General features: G+C 42.4%; 1 protein-coding gene across 5 annotated transcripts in view; it reads right to left on the bottom strand.

Annotated features, from left to right (window-relative positions):
• Positions 1-1,368: 1,368 nt before the first annotated feature.
• The window catches only part of SPATS1 (spermatogenesis associated serine rich 1), a 40,275-nt gene continuing 27,403 nt past the window's right edge, over positions 1,369-14,240 (bottom strand). For 4 of the 5 annotated variants that reach the window (XM_058306813.2, XM_058306812.2, XM_058306815.2 and 1 more), the window contains 3 exons: positions 11,023-11,138; positions 7,136-7,163; positions 1,369-2,186 (listed from right to left, as the gene is read on the bottom strand). In XM_058306813.2, coding sequence (XP_058162796.1) covers positions 2,084-2,186; positions 7,136-7,163; positions 11,023-11,138 — 247 coding nt within the window. In that variant the 3' untranslated portion in view covers positions 1,369-2,083. Of the gene's footprint in view, positions 2,187-7,135; positions 7,164-9,089; positions 10,773-11,022; positions 11,139-14,240 lie in introns of those variants that run through there. The other variant, XM_058306816.2, reaches the window with a different exon arrangement.

Below are 14,240 nucleotides of genomic sequence, written 5' to 3'. Positions count from 1 at the left end.
TCCCTGCAGGATGTGTGTCCAGTACCTCCCGCCCACCTTGCCCCCACCATCCATTCACTTGCTGTGTTTACAGTACACTCAGTCACTCACATAGTATCACTGGCCATTTGTTCTGGTTAAAGCTGAGCCAATCAAGTCTCCTCCCCAGGAATTTTGACTTTGGAACCTAGAAAAGGCCAATCTCTCTGCTGGCTGCTGAACCTCTAATACATAACATCCAGGAGTTTTCTGCCACCATGTTTGTACTAAGAAGAGAAGAATGCCTGTCTGCAGATGCACCAAAGTGGGCAGAAAGGAAAGTGGAGAGAGAAAAAGGCCATTTCTCAGAGTCCCTCTATCTGGTATGCTCCTGAGGCCCAGCTGCACCCCTCTTCTTGAGGCTTGGTTAGTTCCCTTGTTGGCTTCAGCCAATTGCAGTTGGTTTTCTGTTATTTGTAACCAATAATCCTAACACATCCAGAGTTGGACCAGAACTCTCTCAGAGCCCTTTCAGATCTAACATTCCTGGAGTCGGTGAGGTCTTCCCCTTCCTAGTCAGGGCCACCTCTAGCCCTTTGTGCCAACTACAAAAAATGTGCCCCTTCCTCAAGACATTTTATTGCCACCTATAGGAAAATTGCCATAAAATACTGATGGTTTGAGAATAGGACCCTCTACTACAAGAAAATTAAATCCCATGGCTAGGATGTGAATTGTGCCCTCCTGGTCCTCCTGTGCATTCTATAACCTATCCATCCACACAGAGCAACCCTGTCAGATGTCCCCTGAGTCTTCTATAAAGACTTTTCTCCAAAGAAAATCTACATGTGTCCAATAAGCACATGAAAAGATGTTCAACATCATTAGCCATTAGGGAAATGCAAATCAAAACCACAATAAAATAAAAATAAAAGTAAAAAAATAAGTACTGACAAGGATGCAGAGGAATAGGAACACTCATATACCTTGTACATTGTTGGTGGGAATGTAAAATGGTGCAGCTGCTGTGGAAAATAGTTTGGCAGTTCCTCATGAAGTTAAACATAGAACTACTTCTAGGTATACACCCAAAAGAATTGAAATCAGGGATTCTGACAAATATCTGTACACCAACTTCCTAGCAACATTATTCACAATAGCCAAAAAGGAGAAGCAACCCTGGTGTCTGTTAGCCAATGAATGAATAAACAAAAAGTGGAATAAAATGGAATATTATTTAGCCCTAAAAAGGAATGAAGTTCTGATACAAACGACAACATGGATAAATCTTGAAGATATCAAGTTGAATGAAATAAGCCAAACACAAAAGGATGGATGTATGATTTCACTTATTATATGAAATAATTAGAATAAGCAAATTCATAGAGACAGAAAATAGATTAAGGTTATCGGGCTGAGGGAAGGGAGAATGGGGAGTTAATGTCTCATCGATTCAGAGTTTCTGTTTGGAGTGATGGAAAAGCTTTGGTAATGGTGGTAATGATAGCACATCACTATAGTAATTAATACCAGCGAATTGTATACTTGAAAGTGGTAAATATGGGAAATTTCATGTTGCATATATGTTACCACAAGAAAAAATAAAAATAGAAAATAAATAAAATGTCCCCTAAGGCATCCTTGAATGTGCAAACCACTTGTCCTGTTTCAGGATTCAGAAAGCATACCACCATGCACACTCTAGGTTGTCTGTCACCAGTGTCCTGCAGCTGCAGACACCAGGGGCTGTCCTCCAGCATGACTTGGATTAGCCAGTCTCCCCCACCATACACCCCAACCAGCCAGGCCTGGGGTCCTCTCCAAGAGGCCATCTGCACCCCAGGGCGGCCAAGGATCTCTGTCAGGGCAGCAGTAAGGAGCAGCCACCATCAGGGCAATCCAGACTGTGCAGTCAGTCAGCGTGAACCTGTAGGAAAGTGAGTGGCTGCTTCTGAACAAAAGCTTACTGAGAAAGAGGCTGCACTTCCTAAGACCTCCTTCACCTCTGGCACTGTTTCCCAAGCATGCTCCTCAGAACACCAGGCCCACACAAAATAAACACGTTCGTTGTGATTACTTGAATTTTAAAAAGCTACACACTCTGTCCCCCTTGCAGAGTCACCAATTAAAGCCTGTTAAAAGTTGTAGGAGCGGGGAGCAGATGTGGCTCAAGTGGTTGAGCTCCCGCCTCCCACATGCCGTCTCCCGTGTTCGGTTCCCGGTGCCTCCTGAAAGAAAAAAAAAAGTTGTAAGATGAAGAAACCTGTCTCTTCCTTGCTAACATAGCAGTTTCCACACTAGTTTAACCCCGGAAACCTTTTTTCTTGTACGTATTGACACAAAGGAAACACAGTTTGGGAGACACTGTCCCTAGGAAGAGGAGGATGGAGCTCCATCCAACTTATGGGGATAATAAGACTGTGTTTAGGTTGCATTGTCCCCCCTCTTCCATCTCCTCACCTCTCATCCCTTTATAGGAGCTAGATCTGACTGAGCTAACATTTTCACTTAGCTGACGAAACAGAATCAAAATTCTAGTTTCCCTCATGTCCGGTTCTTTACCCACAAGAAACTGCAGGATGCTTCACTATGTGTTCATCAATTGTAACAAATGTACCACACTAATGGAAGATGTCAATAATGTGGGAAAGTGAGGGGGGGAGGGGCATATGGGAATTCCCTTTTTTTTTTCTTTTTTTTTTTTTGAGGTGCTGAGACTGGGGATTGAACCTGGGACCTCATAGGTGGGAAGCCAGTTCTCAACCGCTGAGCCACATTGGCTCTCCGAGGTGGTTTTTCATTTGTTTGCTTGTTGTTTGCTTTTTGTTTTTAGGAGGCACCAGGAACCGAACCCAAGACCTCCCATATGGGAAACAGCCACTCAACTGCTTGAGCCATATCCACTACGCATACCCCATATTTTTTCCCTTTTTTAAAATGTATTTTACATATTTTTAAAAGATACATAGATCACACAAAATGTTCCATTAAAAAATATTTTGAAGTAACATTTATGTAATCTAAAGCTTGTTTTAAAATTTTTAATTTAAGGAAAAGAAACTGTGCAGGAAAGGGCTATAATTAGGGGCAAAACCCTTGGCAATACCAAGGCATGACTGAGGCCAGGATTAACTACCCCCATAATCTTCATCAACTCCACATAAAGCCAGTCTCCACATAAACATACCCAATTTAAGTAAAAGCAGCCTTGCTCTGCAAATACAACTTTACGACGACTCCTCTAGCCATACCCCCATCTACCCAGATTTTGACCCTATTGAGATTCCTCAGCCAGCACTGGTGAAAGCAGATACCTGTGTGTTATTACTAAATGGAATTCCATGCGCCCTCAGTCCTGGTAATTCATATCGTATTGCTAAACATATTTGTCTGAGTCACCTAATTTGGCTTGCGTTTCATCTACTGACACTTCCTTGTGGTAGATCCAACTGCAGTTCAGAATTTTTCTCAGGTGCTCGTCTTCATGAGCATTCTTTCTAGGAAGTCCCCTGTGCCATGAGATGACAAAGTGTTTCCAAAGAGAATGTTTTTCTTGGACCCCATTGCTTCAAGAGTCTTTTTGAGTTCATTTCCTGGTTTGGAATCAATATTCCAAGCAGGTAATGTACATCTGGAGCCTGCAGCCACAGGTCACAGGCTTGGGATTTACATATCATGGAGACTGTTTTTTTTTATGTGCAAATATCCAAACACCAGACTCCTATCCAACTACATCCTGGACAGTTCCACTGGTATGTCTCACAGGTAACTCAAACTCAGCTCACCCAAAATTGAGCTCTCCCAGTCAACCTGGTCCTCTCCAGCATCTATTTCATTGTATAGCACAGGACTGCCATGTTTGGTTGTACAAGAAGTTTACCGCTCAAAGGGAATGTGGGGGCTGAAATCCAACTTCCACACTGCTCACAAAGCCATGTGCCTATAGGCTGTGTCTACCAACAGGGCATCTTTCTGTAATTGTGCAAAGATGCCACATAAGCTAGAGCTTGCCCTGGCCAAAGCACTACCATCCACCCTGTTGCCACCGTTTCTTTCTCCCTGGTCTCCCCTCACCCATATCCAAGCCATCCCAGAGTCTTATCTCTTTTATCTCCTAATTAGCCCTCAAATCCATTTCCTTTATGCCACCTCCACTGTAGGTTGCAAGATTTAGCAAATAAAGACAAAGGATAGGGGAGTGGGTGTAGCTCAGTGGTTGAGCACCTCCTTCCCATGTATGATGTCCCAGGTTAAATTCCTCGTACCTCCTTAAAAACAAAACAAAACAAAACAAAAAAAACAGGACACCCATTAAATTTGAATTTTAGATGAACGAAAAATAGTTTTCATATAACTATGTCCCATGCATTCATTCTGTCCTCCCTTCTCACCGAATCCTGATTTTTGCTCCAGACCACAATGTGTCCAGCCAGAAGAACACAGTTATAGTTAGATGACAATATCCATGCTCACAGCATTGCCACTGGAAGCTGAGTCCATGCACTGCCCCACCACCTCTCCATATTTGGTGGGGGCAGACACATTCCTCAGAAAACAAGGCATGGGGATATTTGGGTTTTCATTTGATAGGAGGCTGGGGTCCTTCATGCACACCAAGAGATGTTTACTTTTCCTATGTGTATTTCTTACCCAATCCAGGTCTGGGAACCTCAGTGTTGACTCCTCAAGCCAGTAGTGGCTGCCCATTCCTTGGGATGGGCTCAGACCACAAGCCCTCCAGGACTTCCCCAACACTGGAAGGATACCAGGGGAACTTGCCCCATAGAAACCCCTCCTGCAAAGGCCCACTGTCCCACACCTAGCAATTTGCTCAGTCTCAGGTCAAGGTGTCACTCTCTGCTGATTTTCCAATCAGGAAGGAAAGGCTGCCATAGGCTGGTAACATACTCTTGGGGGCTTCCAACTTTAAAATACATTTAAAAAGACAAATTCTATAAGCCATGCTCTTACCTACCTGGCTTTTGAGGACCAGATGCCTAAGAGGAAAAGGCAACAGTGCAAATGAACTGAATTGCTCAAATTCTATATACAATTGGCAGAGTCATAAAGGATATTCATAAATCCTTTGTGGAATTTTAGAAGTTTAATAATAAAATGCCTTAATATTTTGATAACTTAGAGTTCAGAAACTATAGATACAGTCTTGGAATCGTCTTGATTTCTCTGACTTGGATATTAGTGTCACTAGCTGTATAACATAGTTTTCCCTCCCGTCCACAAAATCTGAAATTAGAATACCTTATATATAGTGTAAAATTATTATTCCAGCAAATAAACTTGTAAATGTCATGTGCAGTCATATGTTTCTATTAAATGTGCAAGCTTCAATTATTAAAAATTTAGAAATGACTACATACACCTACACACTTGTTTTTATTTACCTAAAACCTAAACCTAAAGTGAGACTGTAGGGGTTTGAAGCTATCTGTACCCCAGAAAAACATGCTCTTAAATCTAATCCATTCTTGTGGGTATAAATCCAAGTAGGCTCTTTTGATGAGGGTCCTTCAGTTAAGGTGTGACCCCCCCCCCCCATTCAGGATGGGACTTAATCCTATTGCTGGAGTCCTTTATGAACAGAATAAATACAAAGAGGGAGAAAGCCATGGAAAACAAGAAGGCAAAATCAACAAAACCCTAAAGAGAAGGGAGAGACAAGCAGACACCATGTGCCTTGCCATGTGACAGAGGAACAAGGATTCTTTGGTAAGAAAGCATCACCATGATGGTGCCTTGATTTGGACATGTTCTCGGCCTCAAACTAAGCTAATGACATCCCATTGTTTAAGCTGAACCATTTCATGGTGTCTGCTTCCAGCAGCCTAGGAAACTAAAACAGAGGTGAAAAGAATCTTCATATCAAACTGGTTCCATCTCTTTGGGTTTGGAAAGAAGAAAGCTGGAACAGCCATGACATATTTTCCCTTCTGAGTTTTCATTTGTGCCATAGAATCATACAAATGCACATATACAATATACCCTGCCCAAAGACAGTAGTGGACCTCTTTACCTACCCCTTGTGAAGGGTGCTATGGAATAAAGGCTAACCACTGAGATATGCCCACAGAGAACCCCAAAGCCAAGGAAAATTGCCCTAATTTCCAGAGGATGGAATGTGGCCCTGCAACTCCAGAAGTTCAATTATTAAATTTTGAAAAAATCATATATACTCAGATATAGAACATATCTACACAGCAATTCTCTCTCTTCAAAACCTAGAAATGTTACATAAACCTAGAAATTGCTATAAACTTTCTGAAACTGTATTTTGGTTGTTTTTCTTGATACCTTTACCACGTAGGACTCCTTTCCAAATCCTCAGAGGACTTCTGAGAGCAGTTTACTGTCCCACCTAAATAATTCCTTCGGAAAATTCCCACAGAACCTTTTCTGCTTCTATGTTGTATTTTCCATTTTCCACCCACATAGGTTGCTGCAGTTGACTTTTTAAAAAATATTTAAATGATAGATGCACAAAAACATATTTTTGTCCAGAACTCAGTGTATTACAGAAAATCTGTTGGTGACTTCTGCCCCCTCCCCCTTCTAAATTCTTTGGCTTCATTTATTTTTCTGAATTTTCTTGGGAGTAGGGAGTAAGGGTCCTCGTGTGCCAGGGTTTAGTGAATTAGCACAGATATATTCTGATGTTTACACAATGAGTGGCCAAGAACAGTTGCTGGCAGTGAGCATTATTTTCTCTGATAGTAAGTTTAAAGGCAGGCAGGAAGAGAGCATGAGTGTACTATGTTCTGATCCTGTTTTACTTGGCTGTGTCCAGAGACAACAAACATTTGATAGCAAAAAAAAAAAAATCATGGCTCAAGTCTTGGGCTCTTCAGCAGGGCCCTAACTCTCCCTGTCCTTGTCACAGCTTAGGGAGATGGGATCCGCGCACTCCTTAGCCAACAACAGGGCCACCTGGGTGGTGAAAGTGATGGATTACTAAACGCTGAGAGTCATTAGTTTGACTGTGTCACAGCCTGGCTCTATATTTTGTTCCCACCTTCTCCTCCAAATGTTTGTTCCTTGTTTGACTGAGGGGAAGCCCTAAGACTCATGACTGATGGTCATGGAACTCTCCCCCTACTTAGCTGTGTAGACAGACAACACTGAAGTGAGGATGGAGCTATAGGACAATAGCATTAACACTTACCTGGTGTAGGTCCCGCCTTCGTGTTTTCCTGACATGTCCCAAGTGCATATAAGAGTAAACACCAAAAAGATATTAATAAAACGAGAATTAGTTGTACCAAAAATAATGAAATCTCACATAATCTTTGCATTTAACTCCTGATTTCAGCCCTAGAAAGCTGAATATTATAGAAACTCAGGACATGTTTGGTACTTTAACGCTTTCTAGCAACTTTGTGTGAATTTTTATATAAGCACCTTTTAAAAAGTTATATAAGGGGGAAGATGGTGGGGGGAAAATGTTGTATAAAATGTCATAAGAATAGGAAAAAAAAAAAGGCCACATTTCTCGGCGTCCCTTGAAGTTAAGAGTAATTAGTGAGACAGAATGGAAAGCTTAAGGGAGAAACAGATAGCTGGTGCTTACTTTTTTCCCTTTTTCCCTTTCTTTCTCCTTTTTGCTATGTGTATGTAATGGTTGGTGCTCCAGCAGTGATTTTGGACCATGTGGTATAACCTAGAGGATGGAAGCCAAGTGCTAAGCTGCAGGAGCAAATAGTGGAAGGAGCAGCTTCGGTTGAGCAACTATGTAGCTGGCATACCAGTCCTGAGCTACGTCCTGGGAATATTCTTTTATGAGAAGGAAAAGGAATCTCTCTCTTATTTCAGCCATTTATATGAATTTTCTGTAATATGAAATCCAACTAATCCTAATTTATACACTCCTCTCTTCACTAGTTAACACTTACTTATCCCTTAAATCTCAAATTGTCACTTCCAGAAGGCAGTCACACTTGATTAGGTCTCATTCACCTGTCATTCTTCAATGCACTTATCACAATTTTAATTATCTGTCCAATTATTTGATCAATATATTTCCCACTGAAACTGTCTCCTACTAGAGCTATGCCTATACTGTTTACAAATGCTAATGGCACAGAGTAGGCCTCAATAAACACCTTACACTTCCTACTAATCCCCCAAAGTGCACTGGTTCTGAACAAATAGTAGGTGCCTAAAAACATCATGGTAGGGAAGTGGACTTGGCTCAATGGATAGAGCATCCGCCTACCACATGGGAGGTCCAGGGTTCAAATCCAGGGCCTCCTGACCCATGTGGTGAGCTGGCCTGTGCACAAGGATGTCCCCCATGAAGGGAGCCCCACGCACAAGGAGTGCGCCCAGTAAGGAGAGCCGCCCAGTGTGAAAGAAAGTGCAGCCTGCCCAGGAATGGTGCCGCACACACACAGAACTGACGCAGCAAGATGACGCAACAAAGAAAGACAGTTTCCTGGTGCCACTGACAAGAATATAAGCAGACACAGACGAACACACAGAGAACAAACAACTGGGGCAAGGGGGGAAGGGGAGAGAAATAGATTAAAAAAGTAAATCTTTAAAAAAAACATCATGGTAATTGGCAGATCAATTAACCAAAGAAGCTGCGTCCTCATTACCCATCACCATCCTTCCGTCAGGTGAATCCCTTCCACTGTGAGTCACCACGGCTTTCTAGCCCAGATGGTCTGCCTCCTCTTGTGACCCTCTTGGCTAAACTTCTGACATGGTAGCTGTTCTCATAAGTAGTAACGACCTTCAGAGAGGTGTTTTCCTCTGACTCAGATATGTGTATGTATGCTTCACGTCTTAATTTTTTTCCTGATTTTTAAAACCAGGAAGAGAACAAGTATCTATGCATACACCATGACTAGCATTTTTAGAACCAACAAGAAAACAAGGTGATGCACTAAGGATGAAACAACATTACTTTCATGGTATTCCTGTTGAAAATGACTAGACTGAAACTAATCATGAGGAAACATCAGACAAACCCAAACTGAGGGACATTTGACATCCTAATGACTTGAACTCTTCAAAAATGTCAGTCTTATGAAAAATAAAAAAAGCATGGAACTGTTCCAGATTAACTGAGACTAAAGAGACATGACAACTGAATGTAATACAGAATGCTGGACTGGATCTTTTTTTTTTTTTCATTTTTTAAAAAATATTACATTCAAAAAACATGAAGTCCCATTCAACCCCACTGCCCCCACCCCCCACTCCCCACTCCCCCCACAGCAACACTCTCTCTCTCCCATCATCATGACACATCCATTGCATTTGGTAAGTACATCTCTGGGCATCACTGCACTTTATAGTTAATGGTCCACATCATAGCCCACACTCTCCCACGTTCCATCCAGTGGGACCTGGGGGGATCTACAATGTCCTGTAATTGTCCGTGAAGCACCACCCAGGACAACTCCACGTCCCGAAAACGCCTCCACATCTCATCTCTTCCTCCCATTCCCCACACCCAGCAGCCACCATGGCCATCCTTCCCACACCAATGCCACATTTTCTCTGTGGACATTGGATTGGTTGTGTCCATTGCACATCTATGTCAAGAGGGGTCTTAGATTCCACATGGATACTGGATGCAATCCTCCTGCTTTCAGTTGTAGGCACTCTAGGCTCCATGGTGTGGTGGTTGACATTCTTCAATTCCATGTTAGCTGAGTGGGGTAAGTCCAATAAATCAGAGTGTAGGAGTTGAAGTCTGTTGAAGTTCAGGGCGTGGCTATCATATTGTCAGTCCAGAGATTCAAATCCCCTAAATATATCTTAAACCCCAACACCAACTACAATTCCAGTAAAGTAGCATGAATGGACTGGATCTTTAACCAGGAGAAAAATACTGTTATAACAGAGGCCACTAGGTCAATTGATGAAATCCGAATGTGGACTGTGTAAGAGACAGTAGTATTGTATCTATGGTAAATTCTCTGAATTTGATATTTGTATTGTGGTTATGTTTGCAAATATCCATGACCTTAGAAGATGCATGCTAGTGTGAAGGATTCTGCCACTCATTCTCAAATAGGTCAGCAAAATAACAGTATTAATAATAAGAGAGATGGAAGCAGATGTGGCTCAAGTGATAAGGCCTCCACCTACCATATGGGGAAACCTGGGTTTGATCCCTGGGACTCCCTAGTGGAAAAGAAGAAGAGAAAGCATGCCTGTGTGATGAGCCAGTGCCCACACAGCAAGCCGAGTGCCCGCGCAAGTGAGTCACGCAGCAAGATGACACAACAAAAGAGAGACAAAGGGGAGAGTCAAGATGAAACATAGCAGAGCCCAGGAACTGAGGTGGTACAATTGACAGGGAAGCTCTCTCCTCATCAGAGGTCCCTAGGATTGAATCCCGGTGAATCCTAGAGGAGAAAGATGAGAAGATAAAAAAAAAAAAAGAAATAGATACAGAGGATCGTGTAGCAAATGGACACAGAGAGCAAAAACAGCAGGGTGGGAGAGGGGACGGGGAAGAAAAAATATATATGAGAGAGAAAAAAAATAACATGAGATAGCAAATGAGAACAAATTTAGGCAAATATTAACAATTGGAAAAGCTAGGTGAAGGATATACAGGTGTTCATTGTACAGTTTTTGCAACTTTTCTGTAAGTTTGAAAGTCTTCAAAACGTAAAGTTAAAAACAGCAAAGCACAGTGATTCCTCATTAAAATCAAACATTTGATTTAAGACAGCAACACTGGCAAAGACAAGCAATTGAAATAGGCTCGCCAGAGTGCAATCAGTGCATGATTTGTGGGCCTGTTTCCGTTCAGAATTGTCTTGAAATGTCCAGAGAACCTGTTGTAGATAAAGGCAGGGAGTTAAAGTTTGCGTTCCATTACAGACTAACAGCTGCGCGTCAACATGCTGACCCCAGGAGGCAGAGTCATGACAGCTGCCCAAGGCACCACCTTGGGGCAGAAGATACCATCTGCTCAGAAAGAAGCTTTTGCCTGCTCTCCTCTCCACTGCAAAGCCTCTCAAAGTCTGCTCTTCTGGGCTCACCTCCAGTTTCTATACTATGTTTTGAATGCTCTTTTAAACCCACCAGGAGGGAGTAAATTGTGTAGTAAGGGAGTCGCTGGTTGCCAATTGTCAAGCTCCTCAACTTCTCTTATCTCATTCTTCAACCTGTTGGCCTTCTCCTTCGCCCAGAAAGGCAAGCTGTAGGGAGAAGAGGACACCCTCAGGCTGGATTTGTCTTATCCAAAATTCACAAACACCTTCGGTGGACAGGTCACTACGTGCTCCAAAAGTAAGAAGACCTCGGATTAGGAGACCAGCTTGAAATAAAACCCCATGTTAGTTGTTGTTCGTTTGCCCCTATCCCAAACCCAGATTTCTTTCCTGCCCTTCTCAGCTCTGCTCCCTGCCCAGGAGCTCTGCCCTGCAGTCTGCATCACCTTGGATCCTCCCAGCCCTCTAACTTGGAGTTGGGTTTCACTAAGAGGTACTGATAGGAGATCAGAGGGTGGGAAGAGAAGGGTTGAATGATACATGGAAATAAAGACAGCCTATATGATGAAAACTTTAAAAGAGTTTTCAAAGACACAATAGTAGACTTGAACAAATAGAAAAACTTTCTCACTTCTTCCAAAGGCCGAATGCATAAAGAGCACTTTTATTAATATCTGTTGAGTTGGTTAAATAATCCCTGCAGACATGTTGCAAATTACAGGGATTTTTTTCAATAAATAATCTCTCTCCCTAATTTTTACTCTAGTTCTGGCTCTGCCATTAACTAGCTATGGAAGAGTTGGGCAAGTCTTATAACATTTCTGGTTATCAAGTTTTGTCCTATCTTAAAATTAGAGTGTTGTAACTACAGATTTCCCATTTTAAAATTCTGGGCACAAATGGCAAAATATTTTAAGAGATAAATAACTTTAAAGAGAGTAATATAATTATACAAACCTGAGTCCATCAAATAACAGGGGGAAAAAAAAGAAACCCTAAAATTTGTATTCCTAGGTAACAAGGGGCCTGGCTTCCAGCCACAATGGAGTAACTGGGGTAATGTTTATCTCCTGACTTAAACAACTAGAAAACTGGGTAAAATGATGAATTAGCTGTTTTTGGGCATTGGACAATAGGGAGTTTAGGACTGTGATTCTGGAAAGAAGGAAAACAAATGAGGAGAGTCCTCTGGTCACCCAACTTTTTTTTTTTTTAAGATTTATTTTATTTCTTTCCCCTTCCCCCCATTGTCGCTCTCTGTGTCCATTCACTGTGTGTTCTTCTCTGTCCACTTGCATTCTCCAGGAATCTGTGTCACCTTTTTTGTTGTGTCATCTTGCTGCATCACCTCTCCACATGTGCAGCGCCACTCCTGGGCGGGGCTGCGCTTCCTTCGTGCAGGGCAGCTCTCCTTGTGGGGCGCTCTCCTTGTGTATGGGGCACCCCTACACGGGGGACACCCCTACACGGGGGACACCCTTGTGTGGCACGGCACTCCTTGCATGTGGCAGCACTGAGCTGGGCCGGCTCACCGCACAGGTCAGGAAGTCCTGGGTATTGAACCCTGGACCCTCCATATGGTAGGTAGACGCTCTATCAGTTGAGCCACAACTGTTTCCCAGTTGCCCAACTTTTGCACTGAGGCACATTCCAGAACCCAGAGCAGGAATGAGGATTCCAAGCAGAGCACAGTGTTTTCTCTGAGTTTGAGAAGCCAAAGATGAGGGATGACTGGAAGTTGCAAGGCAGAATTCTGGAGAAAGATCTACACAGAAAATGAGACTTAGAAATCTGCATAGCGGTCTCCTTAAGTCTTTGCTGAGTACTAAGACATACATGTATAGGGTAAAATTCCATATCAAGCAATAGAGGAACTGGGAAATTCTGAAACAAATGGTTTCTAGAGTTCAGACAACTGGGAATCATTCAAGTTCTAACCAGTTGGAATGGAGATTCCTCATTGATCACTCAGGGTAGAGACTCTAGAACAGGGATTCTTAACAAGGGGTCCATGAGCCTGAACTGAAATTCAAAAAAACATTATTCTTGGGGGGACATGTTGGTGCAGGTATGATATATAATATTTATTAAATAATACACATTACAATGTGGACTTAGTAAGGGCTTTTCACTTGACTGGCAAAAGAGTTCATGGAACAAAAAATGTTAAGAACCCCTGCTCTAGAAGGACCGTGTCTTAATAGTGGGGTTAAATTATGCCTAGAGTAAAGGCTCCTTTCGACCAGCCCTAGCAAGCCTAAAAGGGTCAAACTGAACTTCAAGTGACTTAACTGCCAGCTAGAACAAAGCCCAACATTCTTTAAAAGAAGATCACAAAATGGAGACACGAAACAACATAAAATCACATGGCCAGGAACCAACCAAAATTTATCAAATGTTCCAAGAAGCAGGAAAATGTGATCCATAGCAATGAGAAAAATCATTCCGTCAAAACAGATTTAAAAAATGACAGAAATGACAATTAAAAGACCAAAAAGAAATATTTAAATAAATGTTAAAGTATTTAAATAAATATATGAAAACAGTGAGGAAAGAAGTAAAAGATATAAAAAGGAGTCAAATGAAACTTGTAGAGGTGAAAAATACAATAGTGACAAGATGGGATTAACAGCATATTAGGGAAGTGGATTTGGCTTAACTAGTAGAGCATCCACCTACCACATGGGAGGTCCAGGGTTCAAACCCAGGGCCTCCTGACCCGTGTGATGAGCTGACCCACGTGCAGTGCTGATGCGTGCAAGGAGTGCCGTTCCACGCAGGGGTGTCCCCCAGGTAGGGGAGCCCCATACACAAGGAGAGCTGCCCCACACGAAAGAAGTACAGCTGGCCAAGGAGTGGTACCACACGCATGGAGAGCTGACACAGCAAGATGACACAACAAAAAGAGACACAGATTCCTGGTGCCGCTGACAAGAAAACAAGGGGACACAGAAGAACACGCAGCAAATGGACACAGAGAGCAGACAACTGGGGGCGGGCAGGGGAAAGGGGAGAGAAATAAATGAAAAATAAATCTTTTTTAAAAAAATGCACATTAAATACTGTAGAAGAAAATATTAGTGAAGCTAAGAAACAAGAAATGGTAAATCCAGCATCATAAACTGAAACCAGAGCCTTCCTGTCTCCTGCCACGACTGGTTACTAGACTTTTTCATCATGGTGACTGTCAGATCCCTGAGGAAAAGCCTCGGGTCTCCCAATTCTCTTACTGGCCACAACACACAGAGATATGCTGGTCCTACAATGCTCTGTCCTTCTGAAAATATACCTTTTTCAGGAAAACAAGAC

The sequence above is a fragment of the Dasypus novemcinctus genome, chromosome 11 (genome assembly GCF_030445035.2).
Source record: "Dasypus novemcinctus isolate mDasNov1 chromosome 11, mDasNov1.1.hap2, whole genome shotgun sequence".
NCBI classification, from domain to species: Eukaryota; Metazoa; Chordata; class Mammalia; order Cingulata; family Dasypodidae; genus Dasypus; species Dasypus novemcinctus.
The sequence above is the reverse complement of the archived record's forward strand: the minus strand, read 5'-3'. Positions and strand labels throughout refer to the sequence as shown.